At 40.2% G+C, this 27,491-nt stretch overlaps 1 protein-coding gene across 1 annotated transcript in view; it reads right to left on the bottom strand.

Moving 5' to 3' along the window:
* Window positions 1–24,362, bottom strand: part of CERS3 (ceramide synthase 3) — a 98,054-nt gene extending 73,692 nt beyond the window's left edge. The window contains exons 1-2 of the mRNA XM_079701391.1: window positions 24,309–24,362; window positions 2,158–2,331 (exon numbers count right to left, since the gene is read on the bottom strand). Coding sequence (XP_079557517.1) covers window positions 2,158–2,330 — 173 coding nt within the window. The 5' untranslated portion in view covers window position 2,331; window positions 24,309–24,362. The remainder of the gene's footprint in view (window positions 1–2,157; window positions 2,332–24,308) is intronic.
* Between the last annotated feature and the right edge of the window lie 3,129 nt (window positions 24,363–27,491).

The following is a 27,491-nucleotide window of genomic DNA, read 5'->3' as shown; positions in this document are numbered from 1 at the left end:
AAGATAAAAATGAGCCAGCCAAATCACAACTCCTGGTCACTTCCAGGAATGAGGAGGTGTAACACAAACACAGTCCAGGACAAAAGAAGGAAGCTTTCTTGTGATATATATACCATAGGATATGCTGAAACACTGTGTCAAATTCATACGAATTTTTGATAGCTCAGAAAAGTTCACATTTGCTATCATTCCCTTAGGCCATGTCTTCTATACTCCCAAAGGATATTAACTTACTCTCTTTTGCCACCAGGAGTATTTCATTGTGAAAGTCCAAGAAGTACTGGTACAGGGGAAGAAAAAAACCCAGCAACCCTGAACCTGGTGTCATACCATGGGGGTTTAAGTCCCAGATCTACTCCCGACATACTAACCATGTGACCTTGGCCAGCTCACTTACCTCTCATTTTCTTGACTGAGATCACACCACTTATGATTTTCTGTACCTCTTAAAATATAAGTTTCTATTCAAATGCAAGGTGAAAGTAATATTTTATTTATGATCTAAGTGGTTTGGTCTAAGGCAAATGATATAGAAGCCCTGAAAAAATATAAACTTACACTTCAAAAAGCGTGATCTTGCTCCCATGTTAAATTTTCCTTCCTTCTATTGCATTAAAAGAAATACAGAAAAAAAGAGAGATATGAGATTAGTGGAGCAACACATAGTTTTCTGTAGTGTCATGGGATGGAAAAAACTAAGGGTGAGTAATTGGGAGTTGTTAAAGTTATAAGGAGTTACGAAAGACTATACTTAACCTCTTGAGAAGAAGCAAGAATGGTCCTAGGAATTAAAAGAAGATTGGATTCCTTCCTGATAATTGTTGGAGAGGCTAAGACGAGGGCATAACAAGGTAGTTGGTCCTCCACAACTATGCTGCTTTGGCAAACAAAAATTTTTCTAGTTCACTGTCTGATCAAAATGTTAAAAATGGATCTGTCCACCAAAAAGTAGGAAATCTGCAGTGCAAATAAACAGAGGACCTGGATGACAAGTTCAAAGATCACAAGACACTCTGCAAGAAAAGCAAGTATTTCAGGACAGCAGAGTAATTTGCTAATTTGGAAGTGCAGTGGCACAATGCTACTTTATTCAGGCATTCTTTGACAAATCCAAACATGTGAGTAAAAGTAAAATTAACTGTCAAAAAGGAAGAACATTTTCAAATGTTCTCAGCTAGAGCTTAGTGGTATTGAGGGGCTTTCTTTTCCTCCCAATAGCAATAGCACATTGTTGGCCCAAGTGAAGCTGTTATTTGTATAAAAACCTTTTGGACAATCCATGAAACAGAGTTGGTCAAACTAACTCTTGAGATAAGGACCCTGCAAATGGTTATAAACATATGATCTGCATTACAGTTAGTCTTGGACAAAATGATCTTTATCAGATTTTGTCTTAAGTTTATCCAAGTCTTGACATTTGAATATTGTTTTTGCTCCAAAAAAATTAATGTGCTAATAACAGTTTTTTGAAATAGAGACAACTACAGAGATTATAGATGAACATTTATCTTCAGTTATCGTAACACTAGTACAGTTTTAATAAAAGGTTGGAGGTAATATCTATTTAAATTAAATTAAGAAAAAGAAAAGAAGTTTACTTTTTCTGAGAAAGCAAATTGATATTTTTCTTTGATTTCCTTATACCTTGGAATGAAGGCCTGCTATTAAAACTTTCAATAAACCTTCAAAGTAAACTATGCTATAAAGCAATATTAAGTTTGATCTTTAATGAGCCATTTTTGCTATTTTATAGGCATTCTAAAATGATAATGCATCCCCTAGTCATACTCTCCTAATACTGCCAACAAAGACATGGGGATTCATATCCATTGTCAGACAACATGGTACATGGAAGATGAGCTGAGTTCTTGTACTGTCATTGACACTAATAAGCTCTGTGATCCTTTATCTCTCTTGATCTCAATTTTCTTCTTTGTAAAACAAATGTACTTGAGGAGATTGTGTTTCTAATTTTTATTTGTTCAGTCTAGATAATATTTAGTGTGCATTTAATTTCATGAACTCCCCCAAGAATCTGTAGCCCATTAGTGGTGACCTCTGAACAACACATTCTTTAAGAATCTTACCAAAATTCTTTATTCTAGAGGTGGCGCAAAGAAGGGGAATGGGGAGGAAAGACATACAAACACTACTTACTTTTCAAAAAAATGTCTGATAATTATCAAGCCAAAAGCATATGGAATGGTCATATATAAGTGAGAGGGTTTCACAAAGACGAGCCCATCATGATCTTCAAGATCTGACCACTTTATTGTTGGAGGAAGCCAGAATCTTTCCAACCAAAACCATTCTTTAAACATCTGAAACATTCTAGAGAGATGGAAAAAGAATACATTAGACTTATAGAACAAATACTTAAAATTGAGACAACATTGACACCTTTACTCAAAATACCTAAACCAGAGAGTTTAGAACACAGGGTACTATTATTGAACAGAACGGAGTACTATTATTTACCGGGCTTCATGGAGCTTCATTGCATTAAACAGGAATTACTCTGCCAACACTCTCAGAAGAATTTCGGTTGTGGCATGGCAAACTGAAGTTTAACACACCACTGTTCACACTCTTGGCACAACACGTGTTAATATTATGGGTATGTGTCTTCCTCTTATATGTTTCTATCATATGAAAATTAATCTAACAATAATCTCTACAACTTCAACATGCCAAAGGCCAACTTCATGAAAGCTCCAAGTACGTATAAACCTTCGCCTAGTATCCTAAGAACTTCTCCAGGAGATAAAGGACAAGCATATTTAACTTTGTATTACAATAAAGAATTCAAATTAGTCCATGTCAACAAATATTTACAGAGATTCTATTATTTGTCAAGCCCTGTGCTAGGCAGTGAGGATGCAAAGATTAAAAAGACAGCGTTCTTGCCTTAAGGACCTTATATTCTGTGGGCAAGGCAGGCCTGACAGACGACTCTGACACACTTTTTTCAGGTACAGTGAAACAGGTTTGTAGTGGGTGCTGTGGGAACAAGGTGACCAGCACTGAGCCCAGCCAAGATGCGTCGGGAAAGCCCACTGGAGCAGCTGATCTTAAACAATGTTCAAGATGTCTTAAATTACGGTAAGTGGAAGTAAACCAGGGAAAGGCAGGAAAATGGCAAAGAGGGAATAGAAGTTTTAAGGAGAGAAAGTACACTGATCAAGTAACCAGAAACACAGAAGAACATTTAGATGCTCCAATCTCATCATTTAGGCTATGACAATTTTAATCTTGACATTTTGACCTTGAGGATGTTTTGATGTAATCCTTTAACAGTTAATCAGAGAAAGAAGTCAAATGTCCTCAGATTCACAGCAGGGTGGTCAAAATAACTCTGTCAAAACCTCTTGATTTGTAAATACCAGGTGCCCAAGGAACACCACCAGCAGCGTGGTTCCACCACAGCCTAAGAATCCAAGGTGTGGGATGTTGGGTCACACACAAGTGCTCAGAGTCTCGGTTTATTGTCCTGGCATAATTAGTAATAGTGCCCCTTCCTTTCAGAAGTGTCCCAGTTTGAGTAATAAATCATACGGCAACTCTCATCAAAAGGCTGGTGAGGGCTTCCCTGGTTGCGCAGCGGTTGAGAACCTGCCTGCTAATGCAGGGGACACGGGTTCGAGCCCTGGTCTGGGAGGATCCCACATGCCGCGGAGCAACTAGGCCCGTGAGCCACAACTTCTGAGCCTGCGCGTCTGGAGCCTGTGCTCCGCAACAAGAGAGGCCGCGATAGTGAGAGGCCCGCGTACCGCGATGAAGAGGGGCCCCCGCTTGCCACAACTAGAGAAAGCCCTCGCACAGAAACGAAGACCCAACACAGCAAAAATAAATAAATTAATTAATAAACTCCTACCCCCAACATCTTCTTTAAAAAAAAAAAAAGGCTGGTGAGACAGTTCAGACTTGGTCACAGAGTGTCTGCAATCCAGGCTAAGGAGCTTGGGCTTTAACCAATGGAACCCAGGAAGAGTATTATGCAGAGGAATAAAATAATCAGATATTTTAGAAAGGCTGCTTGGGCAGCCAGGTCCTCTGAGAGCCCACGTGGTATCTTTGTGCCGATTAGAGGATGGTGTCCCCTCTGGGCAGACACAGCCCTTCTTGCCAGCAGAACGAGATCTGGGTTTCAGCCTCCAGAACCCCCGGCCAGGCACACACATGGCCGCTCTCTGGCAGCAATATGGAGTACATTTCAGGACACAGGAAGACTGAAGAGCAATTAGGAGTTTGAAGCACTAAATATGGTCAGAAATTGGAAGCTGCAGAGAGCAGCGGTATCAGGGAGCTGAACCTGCTGATCACGCCATTTATGAGATTACACATGAGATCCAAACTGGGTAGAGAATAAAGAGAGGCCAAGAAAGAAATGAGAAGGAGGGGAAAAAATACAAAACTCAAGGGACCAGAGGCCAAAGAACAAGTCTGGTGGGAGTGAGACCCAAGAGAGCGGAAAGACTCAATCAGAGGTGAGGATCAGAGTGGAGTATCAACATTTCTGATTTCAGATGAGGAAGAATTCCAGAGTGTGGACATCAATATGCTTCAGAAAAATCCACATCAAAAGCAAATAACTAACCACGGTGAGATATTCCCTACTTTATTCCATTTCTCATCTCCTGCTCAGAGACATGTGCGTGCAAAGTAGCAGGAAACCGGTCACACCCACACCTGCAAGCCTTGTGTGGAGAAGGAGAGGGGCTGCCTTCTTTTTCATGTATTAATCATTTTACTGTAACTTCTACCCTGGAGGAGGGTAAGTAGCATTAATACAGTCGCAAAATTGTGTAAATATGGTGGAATAAAGGTCATCAGGAAATATTTATTCAATACTTTCTATCAGTCTTCGGGTCTACAGAAAGGAAAGGGATGATCCTAGACTTCAGGGAGCTTACAACTGAGTCAGGACTGACCTGGATCTGGACTCAGGAGGAGACAGTGAGAACTGATGAAAGAGTTGTTAGGAAGGAAGAATTAACACACTTTGGCAAGGGAGCTGAGGATTCCAGCCTGGTTGCCTGGGCCATCTGACATAACTGACCAGAGGGAATTAAGAGAGGAAATCTGCATTGAAGTGCACAGCCAGATTGGGACTGAACAAGAGCAGGCACAATTCTTTGAGCGAGACTACAGCTAAAATTCAAACTTCCTACAGATCTTAGAAATGAGTCCAGGTCATGGGAGTCTCTCCTCTAACGGACAAACCTTGTACCATGCCTGTGTCCCTCACTGCATCAGAACGATCTACTCCTGCAAGGGGAGATCCATTTCTTCCTAAAAGTTTGCCTTAGCATGTTCATTACTTTATTAGCTCCAAATTTAATAGACTATGACTCAGGGAACAAATAGCAATGGTAGTGAGTTAGTTTTGATACTATTATAATAATTATACAAAATAGTTTGCTCACTCCTAAAATGCAACTCCAGGCAGTAAAGATTATGTTGTCCAGTGTGAAATATTACTAAATAAATAGCTTACAATGGTTATATAGGGGTTGCCACGCTAAATACTATGCAAGCAATGAAACAAGATTTGTTGAAAGCCTAGTAACTTTAACATCAAACAACCAAAAATATATATGGGGAGAGAGAAAGAACTCAGAAGTTAAGGGTGGCCCCCTGGAATATGTAGTTCAAATTCAGGAAAAAAATCTACACTATTTACTCTTTCTTCATGTGCTGCCACCAAACATCAATTACTGCTGCTTCAAAAGAGTTAAGAATCTCTTCTTCACAGGACATACAAAAATTAACTCAAAATGAAGCACAGATCTAAATATAAGGGCTAAAATAATAACACTCTTAGAATATTATATAGGAGTAAATCTTCAACACCTGGGGTTAAGCAAAGCCTTCTTGCATATGACACCCAAAGCACAAACAACAAAATAAAAAATAGATAAATTGGACTTCATCAAAATTAACACATGTTGTGTTTCAATGGATACAATCAAGAAAGTTAAAAGACAATCCAGGGCTTCCTTGGTGGCGCAGCGGTTGAGAGTCCGCCTGCTGATGCAGGGGACACGGGTTCGTGCCCCGGTCTGGGAAGATCCCACATGCCACGGAGCGGCTGGGCCCGTGAGCCATGGCTGCTGAGCCTGCACATCCGGAGCCTGTGCTCTGCAACAGGAGAGGCCACAACAGTGAGAGGCCCGTGTACCACACACACACACAAAAAAGACAATCCATATAGAGGGTGTGGAGAAAAAAGAACACTCTTGCACTGTTGGTGGGAACGTAAATTGATACAGCCACTATGGAGAACAGTATGGAGGTTCCTTAAAAAACTAAAAATAGAACTACCATACGACCCAGCAATCCCACTACTGGGCATATACCCTGAGGAAACCATAATTCAAAAAGAGTCATGTACCAAAATGTTCATTGCAGCTCTATTTACAATAGCCAGGACATGGAAGCAACCTAAGTGTCCATCAACAGTTGAATGGATAAAGAAGATGTGGCACATATATACAATGGAATATTACTCAGCCATAAAAAGAAATGAAATTGAGTTATTTGTAGTGAGATGGATGGACCTAGAGTCTGTCATACAGAGTGAAGTAAGTCAGAAAGAGAAAAACAAATACCGTATGCTAACACATATATATGGAATTTAAGAAAAAAAAAAGGTCATGAAGAACACAGGGACAAGATGGGAATAAAGACACAGACCTACTAGAGAATGGACTTGAGGATATGGGGAGGGGGAAGGGTAAGCTGTGACAAAGTGAGAGAGTGGTATGGACATATATATACACTACCAAACGTAAAGTAGATAGCTAGTGGGAAGCAGCCGCATAGCACAGGGAGATCAGCTCGATGCTTTGTGACCACCTAGAGAGGTGGGATGGGGAGGGTGGGAGGGAGGGCGACACAAGAGGGAAGAGATATGGGAACATATGTATATGTATAACTGATTCACTTTGTTATAAAGCAGAAACTAACACACCATTGTAAAGCAATTATACTTCAATAAAGATGTTAAAAAAAAAAAGACAATCCATCGAATGGGAGGAAATATTTGAAAATCATATATCTGATAAGGGACTTGTATTTAGAATATATGAAGAACACTTAGAACTCAATAATAAAAGGACAAATAACCCCATTTTAAAATGGGCAAAGGATCTTGAATAGACATTTCATCAAAGAAGATATACAAATGGCCAATAGGCACATGAAAAAATGTTCAACATCATTAGCCATGAGGGGAATGCAAATAAGAAACAAACCCAGAGATACCCTTCATTATACCCACTAAGATGGCTATAATCAAAAAAGATAACAATGTTGGCAGGATGTGGAGAAACTGGAACCCTCATATATTGCTTGAGGGAAAGTAAAATGGTGCAGCTGCTGTGGAAAACAGTCCGGCAGTTCCTTGAAATGTTAAACACAGAGTTACCATATGACCCAGCAATTCTACTCCTAGGTATATACTCAAGAGAATTGAAAGGATTCATGCTACAACATGGATGGCTCTTGAAAACATGCTAAGTAAAAGAAGCCAGGCACAAAAGGCACATATTATATGATTCCGGTCATGTGAAATGTTCAGAATAGGCAAATATAGGGAGACAAACAGTAGTTTAGTAGTTCCTTAGGGTGTACACGGGGGTGTGGGGGGAAGTGGGGAGTGGCTGCTAATGGGTTCAGGGTTTCTTTTGGGGGTGATGAAAATGTTCATAAATTGAATGTGGTGCTGGTTGCACAACTCTGTGAATATACTAAAAAAAAACATTAAATTGCACATTTAAATGGGTGAATTATATGGTATGTGAGTTATATCTAAAATAAAAAAAGTTAAAAAGTCTCCTTCTGACTTATATACACTACCAAATGTAAAATAGATAGCTAGTGGGAAGCAGCCGCATAGCACAGGGAGATCAGCTCGGTGCTTTGTGACCACCTAGAGGGGTGGGATAGGGAGGGTGGGAGGGAGGGAGACGCAAGAGGGAAGAGACATTGGAACATATGTATATGTATAACTGATTCACTTTGTTATAAAGCAGAAACTAACACACCATTATAAAGCAATTATACTCCAATAAAGATGTTAAAAAATTTTTTTTAATAAAATAAATAAATAAATGTCTCCTTCTCAGCTTCATCCTCCTTTAACCTTTACATCTTTTAATCCATGACTCAGCCTGAACTTCATGCTAAAGCTTCCTATCATCTCATTTAAGGGTCTTGAGTTTTACCTCCCAAATTCACCTGAGTCAAGGTTGTGTCCATGGGAAATTCTCAGGCTGTGCAGTGGTTAGTGCTCCGCACTTTCACCACCAAGGATGCGGGTTTGACCCCTGGTCAAGGAACTAAGATCCCGCAAGCGGTGCGGTGCAGCCAAAAAAAAAAAAAAAGATCGTGTTCATGAACCCAAAAAAATAAATAGTGAAGGAAAGACTATATCCAGATTCAGACTTCAGCATGATTTTAAAGTTAATAGCTTTCTGGGAGAAAAAAAAAGTTTCATGCTTTAAAAAGTAAAAACAGACTAACTCCTCTGAAGGAGAAATGGCTCTCTCAGATGACAGACTTTGGTATAGAGTGTTCAGTAGACATCCACAGATCAACAGTCTAGCTCTGGGCAGTGGGCTTTACTCATCCAGGCTAACCCTCCAGCCAGCCTCTCTACCATACTTGCTCCCAAGACGAGATCCAGGGCTAAGCAGAGAGAGAACTGGGAATGGCACTCTCCTCCTCTTTTCTGCCATTTCAGTCTAGTAGCAAGAAGCAAGTCACATTCTCTTAGCCTCTCAGTAGCTGTCTTAAGGCCACAAGCCTGTCCCAGGACCTCTGGCATCCTTTACAGTCATCTTTCCGACTCTAGTGTACAGGACGTGCTGTTCCAGAGGTAGCCCAGCTTCCAGCCCTCCTAGTAGCAGAGGAAATCAGCAATGTGTGTAGAGTTGGTACCATGCCTTTCCCACTGTGAAAGCCAAGATGGACAATTTTCCATCTGCTAGCCGTTGGCCTGGGATGGCCTGGGGTTGGCAAAATGGAGGCTTTACTCAGGACTTTGAATCTGGACCAGACCGGGATGAGCAGCAGCAGCAGCAGATGGCATTCTGCCTAGGCTGTTGCTGCTGAGAAGACAGTTGTCATCTCTCGGCTTCCTGGCTTTCCTGATCACCTTAGTCTCTTGGTTTCTACTGTGGCCCAGGTCTGGCCCATCACCCTTCTTTTGGTGCTGTGAGTCACTTTCAGTGAAGCCTTTTGTTTAAGGTAGTAAGAAAGAGGTGGATTCCATTGCTTACAATCAAGAGCACTGACTGATACACCTAGCATTATTCCCACTCTCCTTCAGGAGAAACGGACAGCTCCAATTCAGCTGTCTGAACCTTAAATTTAGCAGAAGTGCCTGTTCTTAGGATTTCCTTCTAAAGTTTAAATGGGGAAGCAGGAACTCCCTTGAGTAACTGAGGAGGGACTGGCAGCCTGTAGCATGTCAGTTTCTCCCTCTGGTTAGCCTTGGATCTCATCTTGCCCGCAATGGACACTTGTTGGTCCCCTTTTCTTTCTTTCTCTCCCATTTTTGCTCCTGTTCCGCCTACATTTCAAATGCGACAGTGGCACTCAGTCACTACTTAAGGGTTTCTTGGTTGTTCAGTGTAACAGAGGCTGCTGGCTTCCCTGACTCAGCCTTAAAAAGATGCTTGGTGGATGACAAACATTACCTACACAGTGAGTGGAATGGTACCTGTATGCTGTGTTAACTAACTATTGTGATATTTAAACAATCCTCAGATGGAAGGAGAATTAGAAAATATTGAGATGGAGAGATACCTGTGTTTTTAAAACCTCACAAGTTACTGCTCTAAAAAAAAAAAAATATCCTGAGCATTTGCAACAATGAATCAGTCATTCAGGAGGCCTGCCTGTGACTCAGTCACTTTAAAACACTCTGAGAAGCTCACTGACTCCCACATCAAACTCATAGCCCATCTCTCATCTTGATTCATTTGGCTGAACTCTAGGCCTTTCTGGCAACTGAAAATTGCCAACCGTGTTGACAACTTTTCCGTCTCTGCTTAGTGTTCTCTCGGAAGCAAATGTATTCATTTACTCCTTGGCCATTCTCCGTCCCTTTTTTTCTCATCAGCTACTCAAACTCCATTTTTTCCCATCCTTTGTACATTCCCTAAGTACCGAAATTCCTACTTACATAAAAAAAAAATCTGAAGGAACTATAATTTTTATTTATATAAAAGAATCTGAAGCTATTTTTAAAAATAGGAAATATTTACAAGAAAAGTACCTGCAGTTATTTCTTTTTACTTTGGGGAAGTTCAGTAATGGAGGTGGCATCATAGCCCAGCTGTGTTTTCCCACTAATACTGTGGAAATTTAAAACCCTATTTTCAACTCCAGCTGCCAGTAGTTTGCAGGAAGACAATCTAATGAATGTAGGTTTTTATGACTCATTATTTTCTGACCTCATGGATACAGAACCCATCAGGGTGAAGGAAGCCTATTGAGCCACTTTCTCAGACACACACCATTAAATCTGACCTTAGGACTTGAAGAAATAAAATCATCTGGGTTACAGGTTTGTCACTATTTGAAGCAACATTTTTGTAAAGTTCTGAAAAAATGTGGTACTCAAACTATTGCTGAGGTAAGAACTCCAAGTCAGGCTGAGTCTTTGGACAGCTTCTGGTAACTATCCATCTAATCCCTACTATAAACATCACATCAGTTTAGAAGATAACTCTACAGAACATATCTCTTGGATAGAGGGGAGTGACAAGAAAGTATCTCTACAGAACAGAAAATATCTCTCAGATAGAGGACAGTGATGAGAAATGGGAAGTTAGGAAAACAAGTTAAATTGAACTAAAGGCATATTCCTGAGCAATGCAGTGAGAGACACTCTTGAATCAGTGTTCACAATTTCTGAGTATTATTATGGTTGGAAGATATGAGAGTTGGTGAGAGTTTTTGTGACTGGGTGACCAGCTGGATTACAGAGGGACCAGGGTTCTCTGGTGAAGAGAAAGTCAGCTCCAGAAGAGCAAGGACCTTGTGTGGCTCATACACTACTGTATACCCAAAGTTTGCCACACAGTAGACACTATACAAGTGCTTGCTGAATGAACTGATGGAGGGTTTACTGAGGCTGGAATGGAGCTTTGAACAATAAAGGCGTGACACCATGGCCAGAAATTATATCTAATTTATTGATAACTATATACAACTTCATTTTCATTAGTTGGAGAACAATTTTTAAAATTTGGTGTAGGAGGTCAGGTAAACATGTTTATCTACCTTTAGTCTACCTTAACTCTACCAACTCAGCCAAAAGAACTGGTTTATGCCTTTAAGATAAAACACAAAAGAAAACATGAGCAGCTACTTGCTTCCTGTGAACAGTGTAAGGACTGAGCCAGTTGTAAATTCCAATTCTGAAAGCATTTTAAGTTGCCCCATTTCAAATGGATAAGACAATGCAAATGACAGAGCAACTTAACTCTGAAGGATATTTATTATGACTAAGTTAGTTTAAAAAAGCTAATAAATGCCTGGGCTTATAACTTTAGAAAACTGAAGAGAAGGAAAAAAAAAACCCCTATACTTTATGTAAAGAAGTAATTAACTTACAACAAGATAAAAACAATTTTAATTCCCTCATATTGAATTTTACAATTATACCAATTTAAAGCCTCAAAGAAATTCAGAACGAATTTAGAGATGAAAAAGAAAATTTCAGAAGATCTGTAGCAGAAACATGGTATTGCCTCAAAGATGCCATTGAGGGGTGTCAGGATGTCCTAAGTATCCATTGATTCTGCCTTTTAGTTACAGACCCCCCCACACCCCCAGTTTAACCTGGCACATGGCTGCCCTGCCACACGAGGCAACATTTCCCAACCTCCCTCTAGCACGGCTAGGTGCGGCTATGCGTGACCATGTCTGGGTTAATGACACAGGAGTGGGAACTGATTTGGGTAATCTCCCTAAAGACCAAGCTGCATGTCCTGGCTTCTCTCTGTCTTCCTTCCTGACAGCTGGAAATAGGGATGACAGAACTGGAGCAATTTTTGAAGCCAATTAGCACATTAGCCCTGGTCCACCTATATCTGGACTGTTATGTACAAGAGAAATAAACTTTTATTTCATGTAAGTCATTAGATTTTGACCCTGTTTGCCTGCTCTGTGAAGTAAGTCTGGTCCCTTTGGTCCCTTTACCTATTTCCCTTTGCCAGTGGGCCCAGGACCTTTCTAAGTAGGGAGTGGTGGAGAGACACTGCAGGAGGAAGAAGTTTTGGTTTTGGCTCTGGTGCACTCCCAGTGAAGGCTCCAGCAGCCCCCAGCAGCCAGCAGAATCCACCAGCACCTTCCTGGGGAGTTTTGTGGCCAGAGTGTCTCCAGCGAGACACTTCCCAATGAACAGCACCCTAGAGGGCAGATTTCCCGCAAGTTTCTGAGGGCTAGTTCCATAGCCAGCCAGTTCTGCTGGTTTTCCATAGTGACCCCTCAGTGCCCTCTTCATCAGGGTCTGCACATCAGCCCTGGGGGCCTCTTCCTTGTGTACTCTATCTCCACCCCAGGGGTCGTGACTGCTTCCTATAGCTGTGATTCCTATACTCTTTAGAGTTCTTCCTACTGGTCAATCCTTCATTCTCTAATCCTGATTGACTTGATGGAAAAGTCCAACAAACTTTATGTGCTTACTCTAATACTAATTAACAAAAGCTAAAGTTATATTGAGCAAATCAAAAAGGCCTCTGAAATTGAAATTAGAAGAAAGGGCCTTCTCATTTTGCCCTTCTAATACTGTATGTAGAGTTCACTTATAGAGTAAAAGTTGACTTGAGATTTTAGGAAGATGTGCTTCTGCCTTTTTGCTTCCACTGATTCCAAAGCATAGGTTAATGTCCCCATGAGCCAGCTATCACTTTCTTCTAGAACAATACTTTTTCATTGTTAGTACACATTATGGAAAAATTTCCAGCAAAACTAATAAACCCCTAAAATGCCAACAAGGCACTTGGCATCTGTACGGGGTCATGTTCTCTCTCAAGCGAAGGCTCTCTCCCCTGGTGCTGTTCTCTTCAGGCCATGTTTCTCTTGGCTCTATAATAAGACTTCACAATATGCCTTGATCTAGGTTCCTAACATAAATATCCCCTTCCTAACTCAAATAATGAGCCAGTGAAGTTTAATTCCTATAAAAGCACAGGCAGGGTCACCGTTTGCTGTTGTGTGCAGAAGAAACCCCACCTGGGGATGGCTCTGCCGGCAGCTTATTGCCCAAAACAACTCCAGCTGTGTTTGGAGGCAGCTCTCACCTTCCTCCCCCTGTGTGCACTCTTCTGTGAGTGAGAAGCTTGTGGCATGGCCCTGGACCACTGGACCCCTGCCTGCTATTCCAGGCTCACTTGTGCATCCCCTTCCCCTCACTTTGTGATCCCACAAGCAAGCCGGTCAACTTTATGACCCTTAGAGCAGAAGGGAAAGTCCTTTCCTGCCTCAGGGCATATGCATAGACTATTCCTTCTGCCTAGAATGCTCTTTTCACCCATCTTCACCCTACTCTCTCCTCCTTATCCTTCAAGTCTCAATTTAAGTATCTCTAAGATCTTCATCCAGACTTTCCATGGCCCCTGCCCCCCCATCACTCTTACAGCTAAAAGAAATATTCCTGTTAGATGCTACCATCACTCCATCCTTTTTCTTCATAACATGTATCAAATTTGTAATTATATATATGTTGATTTGATTAAAGTCTGGTGCCCTCCCCAGACTTCCAGATCCATGAGGGCAGGGACTAAAATTGTTTTTACTCACAATAGCACCCATAACTTGGCATACGGAAAGTGTACAAACAGTATATGCTAAATAGATATTAAGGGAGCCAGTATAACACAGTCGTCAAGCACATGGACTCTGGAGCCAGACTGCCTGTGTTCTGACACTTAACTAGCCATGTGCCCTTGAACAACTAACTTAATGTCAGTTTCCCCATCTACAAAACGGAAATAATAATTGTACCACCCTGATGAGGTTGTTAAAATAACAAAGTGAGTAAATATTTGTAAATCACTGTATTACATGCCTGTTAAACGGCAAATTGGAGTCAAGCTATCAAATACCAGGTTGCCCTTCTAAAGAGAGCAACTAAATGAACTTCCAGGTCCTAAAATCCTATAATTTACACCTATTAAATTAGAAGACATTATTTAAAAATAATACTCAGTGCTAACTATGCTATAAATGTCTCATATATATCATTTACATATAAATGTACATTCCTATGTTACTGGTGGCAACGTAAATGATACCACCCTTTTGGAATCGGATAATAAATTTTAGGAGTCACTAAAATGTTCATGCTTACCTAGAAATATGTGTAAATTGGACAGAAAACTTTTTAAACTATAGTTAATAAATAACACTTCAGTATTAGTAAATAATGCATTTTAAAAATATGGAATGTTTAAGTACATTTTTAAATGTTAACTCTATATAATAATAATCAATTAATGCTAAAATTGTAAAATTTATAAACATGAAAAATGTTATGACACGTTTAAAAAAGAAAATTCAAAATTATATCTATACTATGATCATATGATGGTATATGATCTCGTATAATATACTATTTTAATCATAAACATATGTGTGTGAGCATGTGTGTAAAGACAAAAACTAGAAAGAAACATGAAAAAATAACTGATATGCTAGAACAGTAAAACTCTGCATATTTAAGATTTTAAATTATTGTTTTCCCAGTATGCACCCAGCTTCCCATACTAAAAGGTGTTATTAAGGTGATTTATTTCACATTAATATATTTTAAGAGGCTAACTTTTTAAGTTAACTTTTAAAGTTAATGTTTCATATACAAAAACTAATAGATGATTTGAAGTAAGGCAAGTTTGCTACCTACATAAAACTTATCACAGCCTTTTTACACACACAAACAGGTAACTGAAAATTTACAATGTGCTTCCTTGGTCAACAGGAAGACAGGCTCTTGTGACCTATCTATAAACTGACTTTAGATTCTGGAGATAATAAAGATAATGCAGAAAAAGCCATTTAAGGAGGGAGTATTCACCAAAAAGTAATTCTCCTGGATGCCTCTTCACCTTTATCGGATCTCTGGTTCATCTCTGTCCTGGTCATTAACTGACAAAGATTGTCAAAGGCCAGCTCAGGAACAAGAGAGGTAAGTGACTGAGGAAGTTTATTTAGACTGGTAACATGGATAGGAGCTGGCAGAAAAACAGGTATGGCTGAAATAAGAAGGATGTAAAGCAAAGTTACACAATGGATAAGTTTTAGAAGAATGCAAATCCTGGGGTTCAAAGAAAAGGGGTCCAAGATGATTGAGAAGAAATCTATGAGAAAGTTACATAGATTTGATAATTCTGCCTTCAAAGGTAGAATTCCCTTTCCCTCTTTCCCCTGTTCCCACCCCCCTTTTTAGTTAACTTTAGAAGTCTAAAATATAAATGAACAGCTGGGTAACCAGGCAATGGTGTTGCAATGTAAAGAAATTTTAATCCAATTACCATCATGTCAGCATTTCCTTTCCAGTTGCTGTTAAATATGTTGCTCCTCTCCGCCGTGTCCTTCCTTGCAAGCTCTCCTCCCTTGCCTGGTGAGTCACATATCTTGCTTCATAAATTACGCTGTTATTAGTCTCAGGCACAAGGGACTGATGCAGGCAAAAGCAAGGGAGTTGAGAACCTCGCTGCTGCTAGTGACTCACAGAGGAACCTGAGGCCAGGCCCTGATTCTGTCTCAGGTTTTCCCACTGGAGAAACTGGAGGATTGGCTGGGTGCAAGGTCCTCCTGCGCACTGTGGCAGGTTCTGCAGAAGCTCCCCACTCACTTAGTCTCAGGTCAGGAAGACCACCATACAAATCGCAAGCCTGCAATTTAAGAATTTTTTAAAAGAGTGCAGTGCTACATACACTGCCTCAAGTAGCTCACTTTCTTTCAAACAGCTGAAAAAGAAAGAACCTTGGCTCTGGCGTCAGACAGCCCGTTCAAGGGCCAGACCTGTCAATAGCTAGGTCTTGGACAACTCAATCTCTGAATCTTCGTCTGAATTAAATGGTGCTAATTCTACCTACTGCAAAGACCTGCTGTGGATTAAGAGTGACTAGGTATGTATGTACTTTACCTGAATACGGTAAAGTACAGAATCAATGTTATGTATTGATACTGTCTTATTATCCTGACTTTATTAGGTAGGGGCAAGAATCCCATGTCAGGCTGGTTTAAATAATAAGATTAAATGCTAAGTTTAAAAAGATTCTCCAAGGGAGAGGAATGGGACATCTCCTGCTCCTTCACAGCTGCCTTCCTGCCACTATGTTCACATCTCTCACTACTGGGAAAAGATAACTGGTTTCATGTTCTTCTTTCAGTAAAGGAAGCCCACATAATGGGTACAAACTCTGCTAAACAGAGAGTCTGGAGACAAGTCCTGGAGAGGCTGTCTTGTATACAGTCACCTAGTTCCAACCTTCCCAATGGTCAGACTCACCTGGGGGGATGCCCAGACCTTCCCCCCACAACACACTGGGATAGAATTTCAGGACAGGATGCGTAGGAACCCAAGGCCTATTGGCTTGTCAAGAATAGATGTTTGGGAATCTGAATGCCCACCCTACCCCTTTCCAGCTATATGACCTCATCTGTAAAACAGGTATAATGATTTTTATGTTTGTAAACTTTAGGTCAGGATGAAATGAGGTCATGTGTCTAAATCACTTTGTAACGCTCGGTGTATAGTAAGTGCCCAGTAAGCTGCAGGTGTTGGTACTGTGGTCACTATTTACATTTCCTCATCAATGGCACTATGGACTTCCAGGTGGCACAACAGCCAGCCATCATTCACTGATTTCCTGTATTACCCTGATCAGTATTGAGGTTACCCGACCAAGTGTTGGTGGGGGAGCAGCTTTTCTGAGGGATAATCCATTTTCTTGACAGGGTAATTCATTTCCTCAGTGTCAGCAGGATTTCTTACAACACGGTAGCCGTCGGGGGCAGTGTCACCAAAGGAATCTCTTATAAAAGAGAGTGAAACCTACAAAAGGGTATAGAGCCACACCTTGATCAAGAAGGAATCTGGAACATCTGTCTCACTCACTGATGAAGAGGAAGAAAGTTACTTTTAGGGAAGGACTTGGTGTTATTAGAGAACTGATGAAGCAAGCTTCCAATTTTAATATTTAAAATATATGCTTATGAAATGTTTCCTGCTGCCACTGCAGAAGGGAACATCCCTTAGAAAAGAACAAGATGACAAAGATTCCCATAATCTTCAGATGAGGGTGGGGTGCAGTGGGTGTGAGAGCCTAGAGCAGAGGGCAGGGAAGCAGTGAAGGAGTACAGAAAAATAATCTCAATTACACGTTCCCAACAGTTTCCTTCTTTAACTCAGAAATCATTTAAAAAATAAATAAATAAAAGGGGAGATTTCCCCCTGGCAAGAAGTGCTGGCATGAGATTAGGAAATTGGGCACCTGCTGGGATAGTCACTGTTTCCTCCTTTGAGCAAACAGGGATGGGTCATCTCCCTTCCTCAGCCCAGACTCTCCCTCTGTCCATGGCCACTAGCTCTTGCTATTTACTCACCAAGAGAAAGTAACTCATAAGATCTCAAAACTGAAAAGAACTAGTCATTCCTGTCTAGCTCTATCTAATGCAAGAAGCCCCTTAAAGAAAAAAAAATGCAGAACACCCAGATTTTAAGTAGATAGGGGGAAAGAGACACAGAGACAGAGACATAGAGAGACATATAGGGTATCTGCAAAGTCTGCAATGTAGAGAAAATATTTCATTTATTAATTATACTTTTGGGGGAGATTAATGATTAAATCCATGGCTTTAAATTTAGGGATCTTTTGGGATTTCCCCGGTGGTCCAGTGGTTAAGAATCCGTGCGCCCAATGCAGGGGGCCCAGGTTCGATCCCTAGTCAGGGAACTAGATCCTGAATGCTGCAACGAAGATCCCACGTTATGCAACTAAGACCCAGCACAGTCAAATAAATAAATATATTTTATTTATTTTATTTTATAAAAAATTAGGGATCTTTTGACTGCAAAAGTATCTGGAAGAAAAAACATTCTGGGTATATTATATGAAAAATGTAACATATTTAAAAATAAAAATTTCCCTAGGTTTCCAGACTTTTCAAATATATATTCTTTTCAAAAGGGCATCCTTAAATTTCTGTCCAATATATATTTATATGATTTTCATTTGTCTCTGATTTCTGCCATTAGCTGTTGTGAATCAGAGAAAACACCATGCTGACACGTACCAAGGTCCCAGGTCAGTTCCATGTCAGGCACAGAGCCAACTCCCTTTTCCCTGGTCGCGGGAGGTCCAACATGTGCCAGTGTGATCTGCTGGCTATTCCTCTATTGATCTTGATCTGGGGTCTATGGGTTTCTAAGCCTTCTATTTAAAATCTTCTTCTCTAAACTAAGACTTATTGGGTATTTCCTCAGATTTTTTTCTGCCAAAACATACAGTTGCCATTAGTGCTACCATGAATGACTAGTCTGATTCTGTAAAGCAGGACCACATGTGAAGCTAGATGAGAGTGGTGGAACTGGGGTTGGGCTGACCCGCAGGGCAGGTTGCTGGCTTCATATGCTGTAAGAGAGGATTCAGAGTTCCCCTGTGTCATTCATGTCAGTGAAATTTAATTATAAATGTCTTAAGGTTGACCAAAAAGAAAAAGATGCTCTGAAAGTGAACAAAAGAATCATGATATTCAACTTCTACTGCACGGAACAGTACAGATCCAGAAGTTATATTATTTTACCTGTCACATCCATACTAACATTTAGATCTCTATACATTTTGAGGTTAGAAACAAGGTTAATTTTTTTCCATATGGATATTCAAATGATCATTCTTTCCCTATATTATCAATACTGTCATAAATCAAGGGTCCAATATGTATTGGAGTAAATGTATTGTGTCCAATATGTAAAGTGGAGGTTTATTTCTGGAATCTCTAGTCCATTTCATTGGTCTGTTGTGCCTTTGGCTTTAGTATTTTTTTTAAAGTTTCCTAGTTGATTCTTACTTTCAGCCAGTATTGAGAACCACTACCAGCTACAAAATTAATTAGTAGATCATGACCAGAAATTTTATAGAGTGGAATGGAATAGAAGAGAAAACATCAATACATATCAAGTATTGTTTTGGGAAACTTTTATTCCAGTTAATGTGCGTGTGTGTTCTGAGTTGAGATCTAAAAGTATTTACCATCAGTGATCGTTAAAAGAGGTTTGAAAACCACTGTAATAGTGTAATCTGTGAAACAATTACTTAGGAAAATCCAACTTGAATATTATTTTACAGTCATCATCTAGTAATGCTTTGACGTTTTCTCTTCCACAATTGGTTGTAGACCAGCATTCCACAGAAAGCATATTTCCATTGGAAACAAGTCAGGGAAAGCCAGTTACAGCTAATGGAACAGGAGGAGCTCCTTATAAGCCCGTAACGCTGACCCAAGGTCGGAAGTGACAGTGAGCCTGTGGGAACATCACAAATGAAAATTGCCCATCTGCGCAGTTTGAGATTTGTTCAGCATCAGCATATTTTACATTTTTAATCAGATGTCAAGCAAGAGAACAAAATTTGAGGGGAAGAAATTGAAGACAATTTAGTTGTTAAATGATGTCAAGTCATCTTCATTATTGAAGAAAATGCTCTCAGAATTTTTGCTTGAATCTTGAAATAATTATTGTTCAGCCTGTGTCAGGATCAATCTAACCAACAAGTATTTATTGACTACCTGCTAAAGTATGTCTGGCAAATGAATCAAAATAAAAGAAATAAGCCTTGTTCTGGAACACAAGTACTCTATAAAGGACAAATGGATTATGACATATGCTTTTTCCTCCCTAATCACTTCATTTTAGAACATGGAAATATAAATAAAAATTATTTCAAGTCCCTTAATGTAATATTTTATCTCTTCAAATCACCTAAATATATGCATTAGCTGTGAATTTTACAGTTTTCCCATTAACGAGAATTATGTTTGGTGATTATTTCATAATATATACAAATATTTAATTATTATGTAACAACACCTGAAGCTAGTATAATATGTCAATTATATCTCAGTTTTAAAAAAAGCTAGAAAACTGGGGCTTCCCTGGTGGCGCAGTGGTTGAGAGTCCGCCTGCCGATGCAGGGGACACGGGTTCGTGTCCCGGTCTGGGAAGATCCCACATGCTGCGGAGCAGCTGGGCCCGTGAGCCATGGCTGCTGAGCCTGCACGTTCGGAGCCTGTGCTCCACAACGGGAGAGGCCACAGCAGTGAGAGTCCCGCGTACCGCAAAAAAAAAAAAAAGCTAGAAAACTGCTTCCATTTCTCCCTTCTCCAGGCCCAGTGACCACACGTCACATGTTTCAGAAGGCAGAGCTATAGGATGGAAGAAGGCAGCACAATCTATGACAGGAGAACTAAACCTTTGCTGCACACATGCAAAAAGCATGTATCTTTTGATTTTGTTTTTATATTGTGCACATGCACACGAACGTGTGTGTGTGTCTGTGTAGTGTGTGTATGTGTGTATCTGTGTCTATGTCGTGTGTGTGTGTATGTGCATCTGTGTGTCTGTGTGGTGTGTGTTTGTGTGTACCAATACTGAGCAGATGAATTTGGAAATTTTGGTTAAATGTATTAGTTTCCTGGTATTTCCTGAAGATAAATTCAGGAAAAAAAAAAAAAAAAAGGAAAGTTTCCATTGAATTGGAACTTCTGTAAACCAAATGCCAGCTATGCGTAAGGCCTCTGGTCTGTTCAGTTCACACTCCTTAGAACACTGTACAGATACCCTCCACAGACTTTCCAGCGACCAGGTTGGCAAAAAAATAAAGAGGAAATGGTTTTTTAAATGAACCAAAACCCTTTAACTTTATATTTGAGCAGCATGTGAACACTCCCTGCCTGAGAAATTTTAAATCCTCCCACTTGGGAAAGGGGAAATGTGTCTCAAGGTCAAACTCCCTCTCACACAGCCCTCTTCTACTTGTTAATGGACTTCCTCAGACTTTAAGGTCTGATAATAATGAAATTTGGAAATAATTTAACTGTTTCAAAAATACAGTGATTGCTGAAGTCCATTTACAATGGAACATCTGTCCCCTATCCACAGAAATCCCTGGGAAAATTTAGGCTGTTACAGTGTTGTATAAGGTCAAAGCGTCTTTTTAAAAAAAATATTTATTTATTTATTTATTTATTTTGGCTGTGCTGAGTCTTAGTTGCAGCATGTGGGCTCTTCGTTGAGACATGCAGACTTCTTGGTTGTGGCATGCATGCGGGATCTAGTTCTCCAATCAGGGATTGAACCCAGGCCCCCTGAATTGGGAGTGTGGAATCTCACCCACTGGACCACCAGGGAAGTCCCAAGGTCAAAGGTTCTTAATCTCTCCATCCACGTGCTGTTTGAGGTTTTTATACCTAAGCCCTAATTTATTCTAATTAGGCTTTTAACTTAGTTTATATTTTCATCATTTAAAATCCTTGCTATAAGACACAATCTTAAGGCAATATATAGTATGGCCCATAAAATGATGAGATTGATTGTTGCACTGGGCTTAGGAAAGTAAGTCCTGCCACTTAAGAAAGTCTCCTTTCAGAGTGCCAATTTCTGGTCTGTCTGGGATGACACAAAGATTTCTTCAATCATTCTGGGTCTACCAACTAAATTAAAACAAACTCACGATGTGTAAAACCAATGAGGTCAGTGGTATTGCGTGCGCAGGTGTTTCCAGGAAAAGGAAGAATACAATTGCATTTGATTCCAGAGGGAGCTTCCCTGTGTTCCTCTCCTATCTCTCTGCTATGATCTGCAGTTCACTGGGATTCAAAGTTAGAGACAGATGCCGAAATGCCATTCTTGATGCCAACTGGCCTACTTAACTCCAGGCTTTTAGCCAGTAAATAAATCAATCACTCTTGTCCTGAATCTGTCTTTATAAAGGTATATTATCTCCAGTTCAAGCTTTGTATTGCATAAATTCACACCTAAATTCACACTGTGGAGGCCTTGGAAAGCCCAAGGCTCCTGAGTAGATGGCCTGGGGCCCAAAGCAAATGAATGGTTGCCACACTACTCTCTGTTCCATGAGTTCTTGGAGCCAGACCCTCCTCCCACATGCATCCTGCCAGCAAGGTTTCTGCTATGGTTTTGGGAGCCCAGGAAAACTCAGATGATCTGTGTGTGTGTGTGTGTGTGTGTGTGTATGTGTGAATGTGTGCATAAAAACACATCTTTCCTGACCTCTAACTCTGAAATGATTAGCACAACAAACTGACTTTGGTAAAGCAAGTATCTGATGTTCTTGCTTTTTGCCTGATTTTACTATGCTTTAGGGGAATCTTGGCACAGGACTTTCACTATCCTGCTTCAGAGGCTATGTCAAAGCTGGATGGTATCCACTATAAAGGATCTCAATAATTACAACGTGATATTCAAAGAAAGTCAATCACACGATGATATAATAAACAAGCACCAGGCAGCTCCATGAGGGCAGGTTCTTGCCTCCATTGTTCACTGCTGATACCCCCATGCCCAGAACAGGATCTGGCATGCCAAAGCATCAACAAATAATTGGAGAAATGACTACTATTTATCAAAAGCCTACCATTTTTCAGTCATGCAGACGACACACTGCATAACTTGTCTCTCTATTCCTTGTAACAAACAATGCCATGTGATGGACATTATAATAAATAGCTTATAAATAAGGAAACTGAGGTTTGAAGAATTTCACTGACTTGCCTAGGTCACATAATTAGTAACCAGGAAGGAGCTATTCAAATCTAGGTCTGTTCAGTCCAGTTCATCATGCCTTCACCCCAAGAGTAGAAGCAAATTATAGATTGGCTCTTGTTCTTTTGCTATGATACCAAATTAACATATCTGCATATTATTTTGGATTCAGAAACACCTCCAGGTGACAAGGACTCTGTAAAGGGCTGATGGAATACAATAGGAGAATAGAAGGCTCCAATCATATATATATATGATTGTATATATATCTGTGTGTAGGAAGGCAACAGAGTTCTGGCTTTCTCTCTTCCCTATTATACTGCTAAAATCTCACTGAGCCTAAATTTCCTTATCTGAAAACTGCATAAGATGAGTCTTGTCTCAATGAATTAAATGGGAAATGCATATACATACAGCAAGAACCCACTAAGTGCAGATTATTGCTAACCCAGAATTATCTTCAAACTTATATAAATTAATCTGATTGCTTTTAGAAAAGACAGAATATTTTTAATGGGAAGACTATACAATTACTGTCAGTATGAACATATGCCTATTTTCCCCTTCAAGAATTTGTCCCTTTGTCCAGCAATTCTACTGATGAAATTTTAAGTGGAAACCCCCTTTTTAAAAAAGGCTTGTAGGGGAGAGGAATGAAAGGTGTTTAAAGTCTGAATCCTCATTCATGGTAGGGAAGGACCTTGGACATTATAGATTAATGAATAAATTAATATTCATCATCTGGTGAGTCCCAAAGGTTTCTTTCCTTTGCTCTGTGTAAGGCTTTTCAGGAAATAAAATTTCTTAAAAGAACATCTTCACTAAACATGGGTTAGAAAAAATAAAGTTTTGTTTTTGTTTCGTTTTTCTGCACAAAGCTGGCAGTTTTAGAATTAATCACCTAATGTCTTCTGGACATGACATTTAGACTATCTCCCTTAAGACAGAACCAGCTTAGAAAACCTTGTTACTGTGAGATGAGCAAATTCTGCCTTGTTCCAAATTTAAGACATTCTAAAATGGCTTTTGCTATGCCGCCTGGAGATCCTCGGTCACCCTTTGCATTTCAGCTTGAGTCAAGGCTTTCCAAATAAACCAAGCTATGCTGATTGAGTGTTCAGCCTCATGTGATTCCACTCTCTGAACAATTCTTCCTGTCCCTTCAGTGAATCAGTTTAAACTCGCCAAAGAGCAAGTAATACAAGTTAGAAGTTTGAATTCAACATTTACTCTCCACTACTAAAGACTTCTGAAGAAAAACTCATCAAGCAAATGGCTTCAAAACTCTCTTTTCTGTATCTCTCCCACAATCAGGCCCAAAACAAACATTTTCATCATTTCTCTCCCACTCTCTCTCTCCCTCTCTCTCTCCCTCTCTCTCCTTCCCTCTCTCTCTCTCTCACACACACACACACACACACACACACACACACACACAGCCAAGGCCAACTTGGTTTTGAAGGTTCTCAAATAGTAACAACATCCGCAACGTGGTGCCTACCTTTCTGAAACTTCAGTCCACAAAGATGCCCCTTGGTTGTGAAGAGAGACAGAGCCAGACTCTCAGTGCTCCAGCCAGCTTTGCTCTCATGAGAGAGCAACACACCTCAGCTCCGTGTAAGCTCTGAAATTCTTTCAGAGACCCACCCTCTAAAGTTGCAGGTCAAGATTTCTGACTGAGGGCAGTCAGTGACGTGAGGCACAGCTACCGGATGGCACCTTCAGATTCTTCCTGATGCAATGTTGTTTCCTGTTTGACCACTTGGAGAGGAGAAAACTGGAATTCAGTGGGACACCGAGTCACAAATGCATCAACTGCTTCATCATCATTGCATTTCAGTGCACACAGTCATTAGTCAACTACTGAACAGGATAGTCTTGCTGTTTGTATTAAAAGGAAGGGGTTTATGTGGCAGAAAGAGACCTGAAACACTGATGACAGCCCTGCACTATCCTCCAAGCTGGTCTGACAGCCGTAGTACTCTCCAGAAGCCTGGAACATAGGCAGGGCTTTTTGCTAACTAAATCACCACCACTACCACCAGCACTGAACCACAAAACTCATTACCAAGGAGCAGCAGTCTCAGAAATGCAACTTTTCCACCTGTTTCCTAGCCATTGAAAAAAAAAATCCCTTTTTTGAACCATAAAATGACCAAAAAAAGAAAAAAAAATCAGATCATCTTTTATTTTTAGAATAGTTGGATGCGATTCGCTTTGTTTTTATTTGTGTCTCAAAGAACAATCATCACAGACAAGGAAAGACAAATCTTTTAGTAGCACAATATAAATGTTGTTTGTCTGCTTGAGGCACTTCAACTTTAAAGGCAAGTGTCCCTCATTTTATAGTGTTTATTTGAGATGTTGCAACTTTTGGGGCCATTTTCACTTTCTCTTGCCTGAAGATGAAACTATTGCAGGCGTGGATTATTTAAAGGTGCTTTGACAAGTAAGAAAACTTCAACAAGTTTATTCCTGTCCCTCTTATAAGCTGAACCTTGCCTCCCAGGAGGTCTGGGCAGGAGGTACTGCCTCCTCTGAATGCCTGATTCGAAGCTCTTCTCATTGGCTGACTTCAACTGCTGAAAGACAGCTTTTTTCTTCTATCAGCTTAATAGCTGAGAGCAAATTAAAAGCTGACTAGAGGCAGAGAAGGGGAAACGCCAGTTTCAAGTTCTTTGAAACTCCATAGTTTCTCAAATTTCTCTAATGAATTCAGTTCAAAGAAGGAAGCCTGGTCAAGGCCCTTTCACTCAACACTTGCTCACTGAATTCTCCTAGGCTGTTTTTCTCTTCCCAGACTTCCTTTTTTCTATTAAGGTGGTCATAAAATTTAAAGTTCATCTGGCAGGTGGTGAACTTCCAGCAGAGTGGGCACTAAATGCGCAGACTGTGGTTCAGACCCTCATCAGATCTTGCCAGGAGACTATGCAGAATTATCTCACACTATCCATTTCTAGTCTATTGTCTTCTAACTGCCACCAGACTTATTGTAATAGGGAAGAACAAATCTAACTTCATGTTGGATCTGTTTCTTTTTCTTTAAACCTTGTATTCTATTGCTTTGGCTACAAGTTAAGAATGTTGCCTATAGCCTGAAATATACAGGATAGCTCATTCACAAGGCTCTGACCTTTAAATAGATAACACTTTTCCATCCACATGGAGATAAAAGGTTGCAGAACAGAGAATAACATTTGTCTTGTTGGAAGTTTATAGGAACATTGTGACTGGACCTCTGCAAGAACAAAGGATTCTGGCACCAAGAAATTGCAGAACCAAACGCACCCCCTCGCCTTTTAGTATAAAAGAAGCTTGAATTCTAACTCAGGGAAGATGGTTCTTTGGGACACTAGTCCACTATTTTCTTGGTCTGCTGGCTTTCTGAATAAAGTTGCTACTCCTCACCCCAACAACTCATTTCTCAGTTTATTGGCCTGTTGTACAGTAAGCAGTACGAGCTTGGACTCGGTAACATTATCTTCCCAATTAAGTTTTTTTTTCTTTATCATGTCTCTTTCCCCTGCTGATAAAGCTCCGCCAGCCACCTTTTCCTATAGGTCTCCTTAGCACAGGAGATAGCTACTCCTCCAGAATCTTCTCTTGTCCCTTCCCACTACCTTCCAGGCAAAGCAAACAGGCAGCTTCCATGCCCTTCCATTGACTGCTCTCTGCCCTCTCTGAGTGATGAAAGTCTGACTCCCCTGCCAAGTCCTGCAGCTTTCAGCCCTCCCTGTTCTGTGTTTATACCTATATTACAATGTTCACTCTACTATTACAACTTAGTTGGTTCTGTATCTGCTTCCCCACTACACTAGGAATCCCTCTGGGACATGCCTTACACATCCTTATATTCCTGGAGCTTAGCGCAGTGCTGAGCTGCTCAATACTTGTCAACAGTTAACACTTGTCAACAGTTAAATTGTGGGCATCAAACACTCAATTTCACTCTGCAGATATCTGGGGAAGAGGATACACCTGAACTCTACTCTGGATGCCCTTTCTCAGAATTAAATAAGCCAAGAGTGTTGTAGGACCACATTTTTTTGTTTGTCAATTGTATAACTAAATACGTCACCTACTGATGAGATACAATGTTCAGATCAAATATGAAGTATTTATACATAGCTCAGTATCTTCTCTATCATTAAAAGAATTTCACATCTGCTGTACTTTTTGAGTCAAGGTCAAGGTGTAGTTCCTCCTTCTTTAGAGACAGATGAAAAACCTATGCAACAGGGGACAACATCTAGAGGGATGGAAGAGAGGAATTCTGGAGGTTTGCTAGTTGTGACTTGGGGGAGCTGTGAATTGGGGGAACTCCCAGACATGTAAGCCTCATGTCTGGGAGTTCCTCTGAGGAAGATAAATAAATATAAACATGGTTCTTTCCAGGACTCCTAAGGTAATGCTTTTCTTTTTCTCTTTTTTTTTTTTCTCTCTTTCTCACTTGTGCTTCATGATAAATGTATCAGTTCATTGCTAACAGAAAACAGAGAACCTGAAGGAAGCATGATAGAGCAAGATGCGTATGTGGGTGTCACTTCTAGGCAATACTTAACTGTTTCATTTTATGAGAAAACTTTAGGAGTTAAGACTTTGAATCAGTTTTATATATTTGAATCTCCATTATAGATATTAAATCATTTATTAAAATCTTAATGATCATTGCATTTTAAAAAGT

This window comes from Hyperoodon ampullatus (assembly GCF_949752795.1).
Source record: "Hyperoodon ampullatus genome assembly, chromosome: 3".
Classification (NCBI taxonomy): Eukaryota; Metazoa; Chordata; class Mammalia; order Artiodactyla; family Ziphiidae; genus Hyperoodon; species Hyperoodon ampullatus.
Note: the sequence above shows the minus strand (reverse complement) of the source record. Positions and strands in the feature narration are given on the sequence as shown.